At 35.5% G+C, this 13,803-nt stretch overlaps 2 protein-coding genes across 2 annotated transcripts; one reads left to right on the top strand and one right to left on the bottom strand.

The window, feature by feature from the left end:
- The first annotated feature begins 4,142 nt into the window (after positions 1 to 4,142).
- LOC145047643 (Tetratricopeptide repeat (TPR)-like superfamily protein) lies at positions 4,143 to 6,675 on the top strand. Its single transcript, XM_078995968.1, has one exon. It carries the CDS (start codon positions 4,370 to 4,372, stop codon positions 6,626 to 6,628), a length of 2,259 nt encoding a protein of 752 aa, XP_078852094.1. The 5' UTR covers positions 4,143 to 4,369; the 3' UTR covers positions 6,629 to 6,675.
- A 68-nt stretch (positions 6,676 to 6,743) lies between these two features.
- Positions 6,744 to 11,558, bottom strand: LOC145047644 (uncharacterized). The gene is made up of 7 exons (XM_078995969.1): positions 11,235 to 11,558; positions 10,767 to 10,945; positions 8,476 to 8,549; positions 8,108 to 8,257; positions 7,704 to 7,989; positions 7,387 to 7,620; positions 6,744 to 7,309 (listed from the first exon to the last, which is right to left on the bottom strand). Exons 2-7 carry the CDS (start codon positions 10,911 to 10,913, stop codon positions 6,926 to 6,928), a joined length of 1,275 nt encoding a protein of 424 aa, XP_078852095.1. The 5' UTR covers positions 10,914 to 10,945; positions 11,235 to 11,558; the 3' UTR covers positions 6,744 to 6,925.
- Between the last annotated feature and the right edge of the window lie 2,245 nt (positions 11,559 to 13,803).

Below are 13,803 nucleotides of genomic sequence, written 5' to 3'. Positions count from 1 at the left end.
CATTATACTACACCCAACGTACAAGCAGATTAAACACCACATCCATTAAGTGCCTAATACTTGATATTCTAACATCCAATATCATATTTGAGCTCATTAGGAAGTCCTAGGGCATAAAGTTGGCAACTTTATGCCCTTACATGCTATAAGGGACTTCAAAACTTCATTCTTCACACTAAGACTTCATATAAAGCTTCAAAATCATGCATGGAGTCTAGATAACCTTCAAGCTAGCACCTTTATACATCTAACATGCTCACAAAGCTCAGATCTAACCATCTTAGTCTCTGGATTTGCTCAACTCTCAAGAGAAGATCCAAGAACCAATAAAAGGGGTATACAAAACCCTAACTCAATCTAATGAATAAGATGGCAAGATTAAGACTTTATACCTCCAGAAGCTCCTCAAGGTGAACTAGATGTAGGTTCATGAAGCCCAATGTCACACCAAGCTTGGTCACTAACTTCTTCTTCTTGAATAAGCTCCAAAATGGCCACCAACACACTTCCATGCTCCAAAATCACACTCTCAAAGGAAAACTAAGGTAAAGGGACGAAGTGAGACTCTAGAGGCTAATTAGGTTTAATCCAAGTGGCTTAAGGATGAATAAATAGGTCTCAAGTCCGAATTTTAGGGTTTTGATCCTCTGTCGCGTATGCCCTGCGTACCTATATGTACGCCCCACGTACTCAATATCCCTTCACAATCCTTCCTCCATAGTATGCTAAGCGTACACTTAGGTACACCCAGCGTACAAAAAGGACCATTTTGCCAAATTAAATCATTTCAAGGGGTTAGAACGGTTTACCTTATTTGGAGTGTTACAAATATAGGAAGAGGCGATTACTTAAGTGACTAAATGTGTAAATTTGCCAAACTTTGTTGTGTTATAGTGCCAAAACCCCATATGGGTTTTACAAGCTACCTTAGCATGTCACCCGTAAATCGGATACAATTTCTCCCAAACCTTTAATTAGTCGATATTTCCTACCGTTAATGACCATTCGTTATACATTTAACAAACCAAGAATCACAATCTCCATTACAAACCATGAATCAGTGTTGGTATGCATACGATGATCACGAACAAAAATCAAAGGGGAGGGGGGAATAGAGACACCTGAGAGAGAATAAGAAGGCGATTGGTCGTGATCCTCCGTCCTCCCCACCACAAATCACCACAACCACGAAGGTCCAGACTAGTGTGCACGAATAACTCTCATGGCCACATAGACCACAAATCCCTTTGTATTTGGTATAATAGGCCTTATTTAATAAAAAGAAAAGAAAATGACATAAGAGCATCTCAAATGGGAGTTTTTTTATAGGTTATTACTATTGACTAAATTAATAATGAGCACTTATTCCTATCGGAGCAAATGACTTTTTTGCTTATTTTTATTGGTCACTCAATATATATTGAGGGGTAAATATAGTTTAACCATTTGTACATTTTATCCCCTCATCTTCTAATCATATTTTAATTTAACTCTTATTTTTATTTTAGCTTTCAATTTATTTATTTGTTTACTAGTTAATTAATTCTACCAAATATTTAGTGACATTTTACTTAAAAAATATAAACATAACGAAAATATTAATTAGAATAGTTTATATTAAGATATAATGTGTTTTTAAAAATGACTAACTAAATGGAGGGGGTTATATAGAAATTTTTAAAGAAAAAGCTATTTGAAAGGTTTAACCATTGGAGAGACCATTTATTTAGAGGTTAAAATTATTAGAATGGTGATGTGGCAATAACTTTAAGCTATAGATAGGTTAACCATTGGAGATATGTGACTTAGAGAGACGGGTGTGGGCAATGCCCTTAGGGCATTATCTGACGTGGCCGCGCTTATAACGGCGTCATAACGCGAAAACACCGCCTCAGCCTCCCGTTATGGGGCGTTACGCCAATATACGTTATCATGGTAACGGATGGTAACACCATTTTTTCGATCGTTGCATTTTCTTTTCCATTGAAAACGGCAATATTACCGTTTAAAAACGGTGAATCGTAAAAAAGAAATTACTACTTAATTTTTTTAAACTATATCAATACATATATACCTCATTTTACACTTCTATTTCTCTATATCTATCTTTATTTCTTTTATCATTCAAAACAAAAAAACCACTATGGTTCAAAACCTGAATACCCCTCCTCTGAACACAAACACATCCACTTCATTAGGTTTTGCGGGATACGAGGGATACATGAACCTTCTAAACTCCCAAAACTCACCACAAATTCCATATTCCGACAATTTTTTCAATCTCGCCTCACCCCCACTACAATTCTCTATCTCGCCATTTATGCAACAAAATGCAAACATTCAACAAAACTTTTTTTAACACATTCGGTCCCATGCACCAAACAATCACACAACCCACACCCACGCAAGAAATCGTTGTCGAGACGCAAACCGGGGGTAGTCAGAAAGCATTGGGAAAAAAGGGAGACCAAAAAACAAAGGGAAAGAGGTCGTTGTCAGGGCGAATCAAACGGAAGCACCTCCAACATGGTGGACACCGGAGGAAGAGCATGTGTTGGCGGTGGCTTGGTGTGGTACTTGAAAACAACCAACTATGGGGAACGATATGAAGAGAGTTGCTTTTTGGGATGTCGTAATTGTCAAATTCCGCGCAATTTTGAACAAAGGTGACACATATCGCAATAATGATAAACTTAGTGACAAATGGGCTCAAATTAGCCGGAAGTGCACAAAATTCAATTTCATATACAACAAACTTTCTTCGCAACGTCAAAGTGGTGCTAATGATTTCTGTGTTTAGAGCCGCGAGGGAGGAATATCACGTGCAAATGGGGCACGTATTTGAGTACGAAAAAGTATGGGAGATAGTGAGGAAAGATCCAAAATGGATGAAAATGTCAACATCATCAGAACAACAATCAAAGAGGTCTCGTGGTTCGGGTTCGGTTGACGTTTCTGACGGACACACGAACATCAACCTCAACGCGGACACCGATGAGATCCCGAATGAGTTTGACGGCATCGAGGAAATCTCTCCACCACGACGACCTATGGGGCGCGACAAAGCGAAGCGCGCTCAATGACATGCGGAGGAGAATAAAATTCAGTTTCAAGGGCACGAGGACATGAAAAAAAAATCGACGCCCACATGGAAATCGCAAATAAAATATATGAATTGCAATGGAAGCATATGGATTTCATTCGTCAAGAAGTCGAACAAGATCGTATATCGAAGGATTTGATAATTCTTGCGACAAACGAAGAAAATTTGCCACCGAGAAAAGCTGAAGCGATACGGAGGATGAAGGCAAAGATCAAGAGCACATATTTGGCAAAGAATAGTTTGTCAGTGTTTTTTTTTTAATTATTAGGACTATCGTGTGTTTTTTTTTTCAATGTTTTTTTTTGGTTTGTAATGTTTTTTTTTAATTTGTATGGTATTTTTAATTTACTATTTAATGAAATTATGTTTTATTAATTTATATGTTTTTTATAGATATATGACATAAATAAAAAAAATAAAACCAATTAAAAATATATATAATAAATAAAAAAATAAAACAAATTAGAATAATAGAAATTACAAAAATCCAAAAAAAATAAAAAATAACAAAAAATAGAAACTAATATGTGTTATTCCATATTATTTGGTGTTGTTCATTTTCACTTTTATATTATAATTTTGTATTATAAAACCAACTTTTATATTATAATTTTGTATTATAAGACCAAATTATAACTAAGATGATTATGGCAATAATTTAGATGAGAAATGTAATAACACGTTGGCACGACGCAATGGTTTTTTATGGTTATGGTTAGGTCATCTCCAATGGATTAAACTTATGAAGAGTTGTATGGATTGCGTAGGAAAGAGAATATATACATTCAATTTAATTATTAAAAAACTCATAAGTTTTCAATACAATTCTATTGCACCGTTTAATAACCATTGAACTTTACACTCTCTCTCCTCTATATTATAATCACATTTAATCTATATTGTATGAGAGTTTAATAAATTAAATGTGAATATAATATAGAGAAGAAAGAATGTAAAGTTCAATGATGTGCATTAGAATTGTATAGAAAACTTATGAGTTGTTTTATGAGTTGTTTTCATAATTTTGGGGTGCCTTTAAAATCCCCCGTTCCACAGCCATGGCGTCACTTTCCCACTACCCTACAACTGTATCCATCCATGATCGCACCCGCGCCACCGTCAGCCTCATTGATTTCCGGTGACAGCCGAAGTTGCCAACGCCGCCCTTAGACTATCTCCTCTTACCCTAACGGCGATGTAAACCACACGTGACACGACTGATATGAATCAGACGTCGAAGAAATTACCAAAACTGAGTATTGAAGCATGAGAAAGATCAAGCCTCAGTTACCCCCCTCTCCGCCGTCACTTGCCACCAACTCCACCAAGTCCTACAATGCTCTGATCAACCGTCACTCAACCGCCGGTTCTCACCGCGAAGTTCTCCTCCTCTACATCTCCATGCTCAAAACCAACATTATGCCGGACCCCTACACATACCCAAGTATGCTCAAAGCTTGTACTTCTCTAAACCTCTTCTCGCACGGTCTTTCTTTCCACCAACATTCCATCGTCAATGGGTACTCCTCTGATGCCTACATTGCTGCTTCCTTGATTAACTTTTACGCCAAAATTGGGTATACCGATGTTGCCAGCAAAGTGTTTGATAATATGCCTGAGAGAAATGTTGTTCCCTGGACTGCAATTATCGGGTGTTATGCTCGATCAGGGAAGGTAAATACCACGTTTCAAATGTATAAGCAGATGCAGTGTGAAGGAATTAAGCCAAGTTCAGTCACCATACTAGCCATGCTTTCAGGCGTTTCAGAATATACCCACGTCCAGTCTCTTCATGCTTCTGCAATCCAATACGGGTTTGATTGTGATTTATCTTTAGCCAATTGCTTCCTAAGTTTATATGGGAAATATGGAAGTGTCACTGATGCTAAGAACTTGTTTGAATCAATGGCTAATCGAGACATTGTCTCGTGGAATTCTTTAGTTTCTGCTTATGCTTTGATCGATGATGTTAGGGAAATCTCACAACTTTTGTCTAGAATGCTTGTTAGTGGATTGAACCCTGATCAACAGACGTTTGGGTCGTTAGTTTCTGCTGCTACAAGACAAGGTAACCTCAGAATCGGGAAACTGGTGCACGGGAAAATAGTCATCAGTGGTTTTGAAATGGATTTCCAAGTTAAAACGTTACTTATAACCATGTACCTTAAGTTTAGAGACCTAACAAACGCATACCAAATATTCGAATCAACTCCAAATAAAGACATGATTTTATGGACTTCAATGATCTCTGGGCTTTTATGGAATGCATGTCCAGATAAGTCATTGGAACTGTTCCATAAGATGTTAATTGCACAGGTAATGCCATCCACCACAACCATATCTTGTGCTCTTGCAGCTTGTGCCCAAATGGGTTCTTTACTTCTAGGAACCTCAATTCATGGGTATATATTAAGGAAAAAGATTCTTCTAGACATCCCTACTCAAAATTCTCTCATTACAATGTACGCAAAATGTGGTCGACTAAATCAAAGTTGTACCCTTTTCGAAACAATGAACCATAAAGATGTTGTCACATGGAATGCCATGGTTGCAGGGTATGCACAAAATGGTGAATTATCCAACGCGTTGTATATTTTTAACAAAATGCGAGAATCTTTCGAGAGGCCCGATGAGGTGACAGTTGTATCTCTTCTCCAAGCTTGTGCCTCCATTGGAGCTTATCATCAAGGAAGATGGATACACAATTTTGTGGTTAGAAATTGTCTTGGTGGGTCCCGGTCCCTCTTAATCGACACAGCTTTGGTTGATATGTATTTCAAATGTGGAAACATGAAGAATGCTAGAGAGTGTTTCGATAGAATGTCACAACATGATGTGGTGTCATGGAGCATAGTGATTGGTGGGTATGGTAGTCATGGTGAAGGGGAGAAGGCTTTGAAAATGTTCTCAGAGTTTTTGGAAACCGGGATTCAACCAAATCATGTTACTTTTTTATCGGTTCTTTGTGCTTGTAGTCACAATGGGCTTGTGAAGGAAGGTGTTAGGCTCTTCGAGACCATGACAAATCGTTTCAAGATCGAGCCAAAACTTGAACATTGTGCTTGTGTTGTTGATCTTTTGTGTCGAGCTGGTAGGGTAGAAGATGCGTATGATTTCTACAAGAAGATGTTTAAAGAGCCGGTTGTTGATGTTTTAGGGATTCTTCTTGATGGGTGTAGGATTAAAGGTAATAAGGTGCTTGGAGATGTTATTGCATGTGATATAAGAAGTTTAAAACCTGAAGATCCTGGGAATTTGGTGCAGTTGGTTCATAATTATGCTTCGAGTGGTGGATGGGATGGTGTGGGTGAAGCATGGATTCAGATGAGGGGTCTTGGATTGAAAAAGATTCCTGGTTGGAGTTTTGTCGAGTTAAATGGGAACATTACGACTTTTTACAAGGATCATACTTCACATCCTGAATATCATGATATAGTAATGTGTTTGAAAGCCATGGCCATGCATATTAAACCACGAAAATCAGCCACAGATTCAGATTGTTTGGAATATAACAATACTTTTTAACGCAATGGTGCTTTTCAACATCTCTGTTTGTTACCTCTTTATGACATTAACCTTGAAAGAATCCTCTGATTTTGGCATCAATTTGGCGAGCACCATCATGTCACACAAAACACCATTGACATCTAGAAATAATATTTTGAGAAAAAGTATCTGTTTTACGTTGCGTTACATGTACAAAGCTAATTTTATGAAAGGAGAGACGACCGAAAAGCTTCATTCACACGGTATCTCTAACAAATCAAGAAAACATTGAAGAATATGACTAAACAAAAACTATTTTAAACAAGTTAATAAGTTTCACCTAGTCTCAGGTGTCTTGACTGCAGGCACCTCATCCGCGTAACCAGACATGTCGATATCCACAAGTGACAGGTCAAAGGGTATTATTGACGGGGACTCGGAGACATCCACTAGCAGTGATGATGAAGGAGTCGGTGCCTTTTCTTTAGTGGGACTTCCAATTTCCGGGGTTGTGTGTCCTGAATTGGAATTTGACATACTTGACACTGATAGCTGTATGTCACTTAACTTCCCTCCTGGAAGATCCTTGCTTTTCCTAATTGTGTCCATCTCTGACCCTGTGGGAACAAACGTGCGTGCCCTGTATTTCGTCCCCCCGTTTTCTTCGCCCGAGTCGCTGCTGTGGTTGTACAGTACGTAATCGTGGTATGTCGGTGCAAACTGAAAGGAGGAAAGTGAAATGACCAAAACATCCAAACCCAATGATGATGAAAATCTGAAAGGAAAGATGAACAGACCTGATGGACGGTGTCATGATAGAAGTCGTTCAATTTCAAAGCATGTGCAAGACTGGCTGTAAACCCACGGGGTGCACCCACATTTGCACCAGCATACTCTTTGTATGGAAACGCATAAAGATGGCCCACAGCAGCAATAAGCATCTCAACGCAGATTATGAAGTTTTGGAACTGAGCTGCCTCCTCTGCGGTTTTTATAAAGTTATACTTTGCAGCAAGAAAGACCAAAACGCCCTGGAAATCAAATAATACCAACAAAGTCAAATAATATTACATATTTATTTATGCATGTGCCATGTATATATAATATACCTTACCTGCCAGTAGGTCATAAAAACAACACTCTTAATGATGATGAATTTTGGAACGGGATTAAAGGGCTGGAGCAAATCCCTGCATGCCATGTAAAACAAGGCCAAAGCATAGAGTGCCAGACTGTAAGAAATGGTGTATATAATGGTGAGATATAAGTAGGATTGTGCCACGCTGAAATTTCCATCATTGTATTTTCCTTGTGAATAAAGTAGAAAAGTAACTGCCACCAATATAGGTTTTAGAATCACAAACTGTAAACACCCTTGTTTGCATCTCCTTATAAATCGCCTGCACAAAGAAAAAAATACATAACTGTCTTGTCATCATGCATAAACCACTACACTACAACATAAACATAAACAGAAACAGAAACAGAAAGATAGTCTCATGATGATTGAACTCTCACCCATCTAGTGGAATAGGAGGGAAGCAACATGTCATCAAACACCAATTTGACTTAAGAGAGCGTCCAGTAAGGCTTAAAACAACAGCACCTGGACCACCTACCCATGCCAGACACAGTGACAGAAAGTTGTATATAACCCAAGCTTCATACCTGTAGTTAAATTATGAACATTGAAAAAGCCAATTAAAAGAAGAAAGTATCTACTCAAAAATGCAAATCAGTATTTACAAGTTCAGTCTTATCAACCAAAAAACTAGCTTTTCTGACAAAGAATCCAAATTAGGAAAAAGGGAAAGGACGTATCGGAAATAATGACAGATTGCTTTCATACAGTTTTTTTTTCCCAAAATTAGGCATTGAATACTCACACTTCTCGAATAGAATTGAAATAGATTGAGCTCTTATTGAATACAAGCGACAAGAAAGACATCAATGCATAAACCTGCAAATAAACAACTCATTGTAAGATGCAGGAAAACCACAGAAACAAGGGAAAATATTCAACATCAATGAATAAAGATAAAGAAAAATCAAAACAGCAACACTTAGAATTACAGGTAAGATTAGTAGTAATACATGCAAAAACTCAAGAGGGTAGAATTAGGCAGGCCATCTGTCGAATCTGCCTAAAGTTTGGAGGTGAAAATCCATAACCATAAGTGAGTCTAATTCTGGATAAAGGTATAAATTTCTAACTAACCTAATTAATGGGATTTGAGTTGATAGTAGGTATGTTACCTATATTATCAGAGATTTATGCATACCAATATACTCCCTCCATCCCTAAAAGGGACAATTATGGACTTAACACATGGTTTAACAAAATGTTTGACTAATGACTATTAATTTAAGGGTCAATGTCACTAAATACTAACCAAGCCTCAGATCCTATTTATGGTTGCTATTACTGTAGTGCTCCTGCCCAACCTTTGTACAAACAACTATTTGAAAACATTTCTGAAATTTCTATTAGGAAAGATTGAACAGAACTTAAACTTCAATGGTTAAACCTCTTAGAAAAAGATTTGAGGTACCTAGGTGGAACAAAACAGAAATTTGGTTATTATTTAATGAAATTGTTAAGGGTTGCTACGTCATTGCCATGCCACCTGCCACGTCATTGTCAAGCCATTAGTCAAAACGGTCAAACAAGTTACCTGATTTCACATAAGTTGAACAAAAAGGAAACCTGAGTGGTTAAATCTCTTCAAAAAAAAGTTTGAGGACCTAGGTGGAACCATGGAACAAACTTGGTTACTATTTCATGACATTATTCCTTAACTATATGGAAACCATGCCCTTCAACAAGCACAAATAAACATGTGACCTGCAATTAACGCTGCTAATTTCTCTAATGACTATTTAAAAAGAGTATACAAAGGATTGAAAATATACAAAAAAACAAATTGTTGCGTTTCTTTAGAATGGGGACATCCCAAAATGGAAAATGTTGCAATTTTTTGGGGTGTAGGGAGTATTCTGTATGTAGAAGAAGCATTTAATTCTTCATAGTATTAGCAAATAGTAACTAGAATCTGCATATATAATTCGTAGGGGATATCTTTCATCTATTACAAGATATGTATTCTTTACTTTTAGCTCAATTTTATACTAAATTTAGGACTGGTTTTCTAATACTAGCAAAATAGTCCTCAATGGATACATAGAGTAATAATAACCTATTTCTATAGTGATCTGTGAGCTTTGTGCCTCCAAATAACTTGTCACATGAACAGAGCCCTCCTCTGACAGCTGAGGAGAACATTGATTAACCATCCATTTCTATGGGGGCATCATTTTAACTAGCATAAAGTAGATGCTGTTCTTTCAAATCAATAATTCCAATAGCAAGAATAAAGAGCTAATTCCATACTGAAAAAGGATCTTGAACTTGTTAGAACTCCTAAAGAAAATCAAACCAACTTTAGTTCTAGAGGTTGTCAAACAGAATAGCAAACAGCTTAATAAGTACCTCCAAATAACTGAAGTAACAGGATCTAAAAGGCAAAATCAAAGTCCCTACTTCTAGAGAAAGGAAGAAGTTGCTGACTACAATCAACTCATACATCTACGATGATCACCATCACAATCTACAATTCTACATAACCCAAAATGCTTGCTGGCATGCCAGATTTTAGCTACACTATCATAGTTTACCTACTAACTTGTGTGAGGTGTTTGTCTTACTATATTTGATCTTTTTGTAATCTTTCATTTTCTATGGGGATGAAGACACCTTTAATACATCGTTGGTTGGGTAAAAAACGATGGAGTTCAGAAATGCAAATTTTGTAAGATGTGCAGTGATACTATACTATAGTAAGAAGCAAAAAACACCATACATGGTAGAGACAAGTAGCCATAAATGTGTCATTTGAATCGTCCGAGTCACTAAAGAACAAAGCCATTTTTAACACTGTTCTATTATAGAATTGAATGACAATATTACTTCAACATGAAATGACAAGAAAAAGGTCCAAAACTATCCAAATTTTAACCAAAACATCTTCATCATCAGTCAGGAATTAAGGGATTAGTAGTGAGTAGTGACAGGTCTTAGATAGCACTGCTTTTCATGCAGAAAGAAATAATCTCTTACCACAACTCATGTAAATATTTTACAATTAGCTGATCAAAAAAGAAAGGAATAAAAACTCACAGGAACCATAAAAATGATGCGGACAATATAACGTTGATACGTGGGTTCAGTGTAATTCAAAAGATGTCGGTAAATGTGAAGAAGCACCAATGCAATTGCCCCAATCGTGCAAGGAAGCGCCACTAATATATAGTATATTGGTCCCATTTTTCCTTTCCCAATACACACCCCTGTTCCCCCTGAAATCCAGATTAAACCAAGAGTAACGATCGATTAATGAAAAATCACCAGCACATCCCTATGTGCTAACTTGATGCCAAAGCAATTAGAAAATAAAGGATATAAAAAATAACAAATATAAATTTCCAGGGTTTTGAATACGATGAAGTTTTTTCAAGTGACGTTATGAAAAAATCGCTCAAAATTTGGTGTATATAAACCCTAACCCCCCAAAAATGACAATTCATACAGAGATTAACATGATCATGCAGTTGGTAAAAGAAAGAATATGTAGATGAAATGGCCAACCTTTCTATGAATTGAATCAGGGGGATTAGGGTCGAAGAAGACGATGACGATACGCAGATGGATCTGCTATTGTTAATTTTTCTGGAATGGCGATCTGCAATTGCTCTCGAAATGCGAAAGTTGGAACGATAATATCGGGTTCCCGTGATGAAGCGATTAACAAATTTCTAAGGCAAAGCGATGCACTTATTCTGCAGTTATCGGTTTCCAGGTTTCTATAATAATTCACGGCAACATTTCCAGCTCGAAAGAAATTATTTAATCGCGTATCTATCCATAATTCCATATACCAGGCATTAGTTTGATTCTATAATAAATCGTTGGAAAGAATACATAGAGGTGAAACAATATAAAATTTTATATTATTAAAAAATAATTTGATTCACAAAAGAAATACTAACATATTTTCACAAAATAATATATAATATATAATATAATGTATAATAAAAGTCGCATACATCTACTGACTGGAGATGTGGAACAAACGACTGCAGCTTATAATAAGAAGCATGTTTGTTTTTTAACATCTGTATACTGTTGCAGTAAACTGAAATTTAAACAAACTAATTTTATAAACTGAAAATAGTTCTCAACACCGAAATTTTAATAATTTTAATCTTAAAACATTGATAGAATACTAAAAAAACATGTAAAAAAACAAAAATATAAAACTTTACAAAAAACCTTACAAAAATATAAAAGAAGCTAACAATTTTATTCTAGAAAAAAAAAACTATTTTTAAACAACATAAAAAAAATTAAGAAAATATTGCAAACGATGTCTACAAAGTTCGTAAAAAATTACACACGATAAGAAAGATGCAACTGAAACTAAAAATATTAAAAGAAACGGTAAAAAAAAAAAAAAAAAAAAAAAAAAAAAAAAAAAAAAATTAAAAAATCAAGTTAAAAAAATTATGGAAACTATAAAAAGAAATTGTATCAAATCCATAGATAAAAGTTTAAAAAAATCAAAGTTGTAAAAAAAAGGTTAAAAATAATAATAATAAGTTATACCAAAATTTAAAAAAATAATAATAATAATAATAAAAACTGAAGAGGTTTGAAAAGTCAAGTCAAGTGTTGCGTCACGCAGTACACACACAGAGATTTTGTAGTTTGAAGCCTTCCAAAAAACAAACTGTTGCAAGAGCGAAAGTGTTGGATGTATGTTGCGCCGCACAGCAGAAAGTGGTTTGAAGAGGTTTTCTTAAGAAAACAAACAGCATCTAAGAAAATTCCTCCGTAGGGTATAATATAGTTAAGTCAAGTCTAAGGGCGTCTTTGATACCCGTCCGACTGGGTCAAGTCAACAAATTGGGCTTACTCAGTCAGACAATAGTTGTTTGATTTGCACTTTCTTGGTAAGATTGGTTAGCCCAAGTTTCTTTCTCGCGTAACTTCTTACCCATCGCTGACTGGAAATTAGATAATCCTACTCCTCCCTCTTTATTCTTTCTTCCCTTGTTAGTTCTCTTTCATCGTGACCTAAAAGCACAACCACATACCCAAAAAAATGTTGCCTCATCGACAACTCCACATCGACATCAAACAGAGGTCGTCGGTCACCGCCATCTCGCCAGTCGACCTCCGCCTTCCTAATATCCGACCTCCGGACAGAAATTCAATCAAACAGGTAAGCTATTCTTCTATTTTTCTGTTGATATTTTTTAAAATCAAAATCCATTTATGCTTTGATGTTATGAAATTTGAAGTTCTTTGTGTATAAGATATGAAATCAAAATACCTTTTTTGTTCTAATATTATGATTCTGGAATTGTATGTGAATGATTCTGGAATTGTTTGTGAATTGGAAGTTCTTTTTTGTAGTTATTTGTGTATAGAATCAGAAATTTGAAGTTCTTTGTGTATAAGATATGAAATGTGAAGTTCTTTTTTGTTTATAAGCTATAAAATTAAAAATTAGGTTTGTTTTATTATGAAATCGAAATCCAAATGTTATGTGATTGTTTAGGTATATGTTGATATTGTTGACCTTAATTGTTAGCTTGTTATTTTTTTGTGAATTGGAAGCAATTTCGGTGTTTATCTTCATCTTGATAAAAGTTATGATAAGCTAGTTTAAATACTTACGTTTTAGGATGTTGGTTTATATCTTTGTCATGATTTGAATTACTTGATTATTGATGTTTTATGAAATCTGAAATTGTTTGTGTATAAGCTATTAAATTATAAAAAATAAAAAATAATAATAATAAAAATAAAAAATAAAAAAACTGACTTTAATTATGCTATTATTAGTTAGGATGATGTTGACTTCATTGGTAGAAAATTGTTTTATGTTTAAAATTGTTTTAGATCTTGATAAAAGTTATAATAAATTACTTTAAATATTAATGTTTTAGGATGTTGGTTTGGAACGAGAGTGAGGAAAAAACGTTTCTTGATGCATGTATCCATGAACTAACCATTAATGGTCGTGAGGGTTCTGGGCTTAAGACAAGTTCATGGAAGACAATACGCGAAAAATTGATAAACGAACATGGTAAAGAGATTGATCATAAGCAAATGAGAAACCACTTTGACTACTACAAATCAAAATATGTTG

The sequence above is a fragment of the Lactuca saligna genome, chromosome 5 (assembly GCF_052625555.1).
Source record: "Lactuca saligna cultivar CGN05327 chromosome 5, ASM5262555v1, whole genome shotgun sequence".
NCBI classification, from domain to species: domain Eukaryota; kingdom Viridiplantae; phylum Streptophyta; class Magnoliopsida; order Asterales; family Asteraceae; genus Lactuca; species Lactuca saligna.
Note: the sequence above shows the minus strand (reverse complement) of the source record. Positions and strands in the feature narration are given on the sequence as shown.

Excerpts from the sequence above, each read along its gene's own strand:
- LOC145047643 (XM_078995968.1), top strand. The coding sequence starts at position 4,370 with ATGAGAAAGATCAAGCCTCAGTTACCCCCCTCTCCGCCGTCACTTGCC.
- LOC145047644 (XM_078995969.1), bottom strand. The coding sequence starts at position 10,913 with ATGGGACCAATATACTATATATTAGTGGCGCTTCCTTGCACGATTGGG. Across the intron at positions 7,990-8,107 it reads CCTCCTATTCCACTAGATGG|GCGATTTATAAGGAGATGCA; the intron begins GTGAGAGTTCAA and ends TTCTTTGTGCAG. Across the intron at positions 7,310-7,386 it reads ATCATGACACCGTCCATCAG|TTTGCACCGACATACCACGA; the intron begins GTCTGTTCATCT and ends TCCTCCTTTCAG.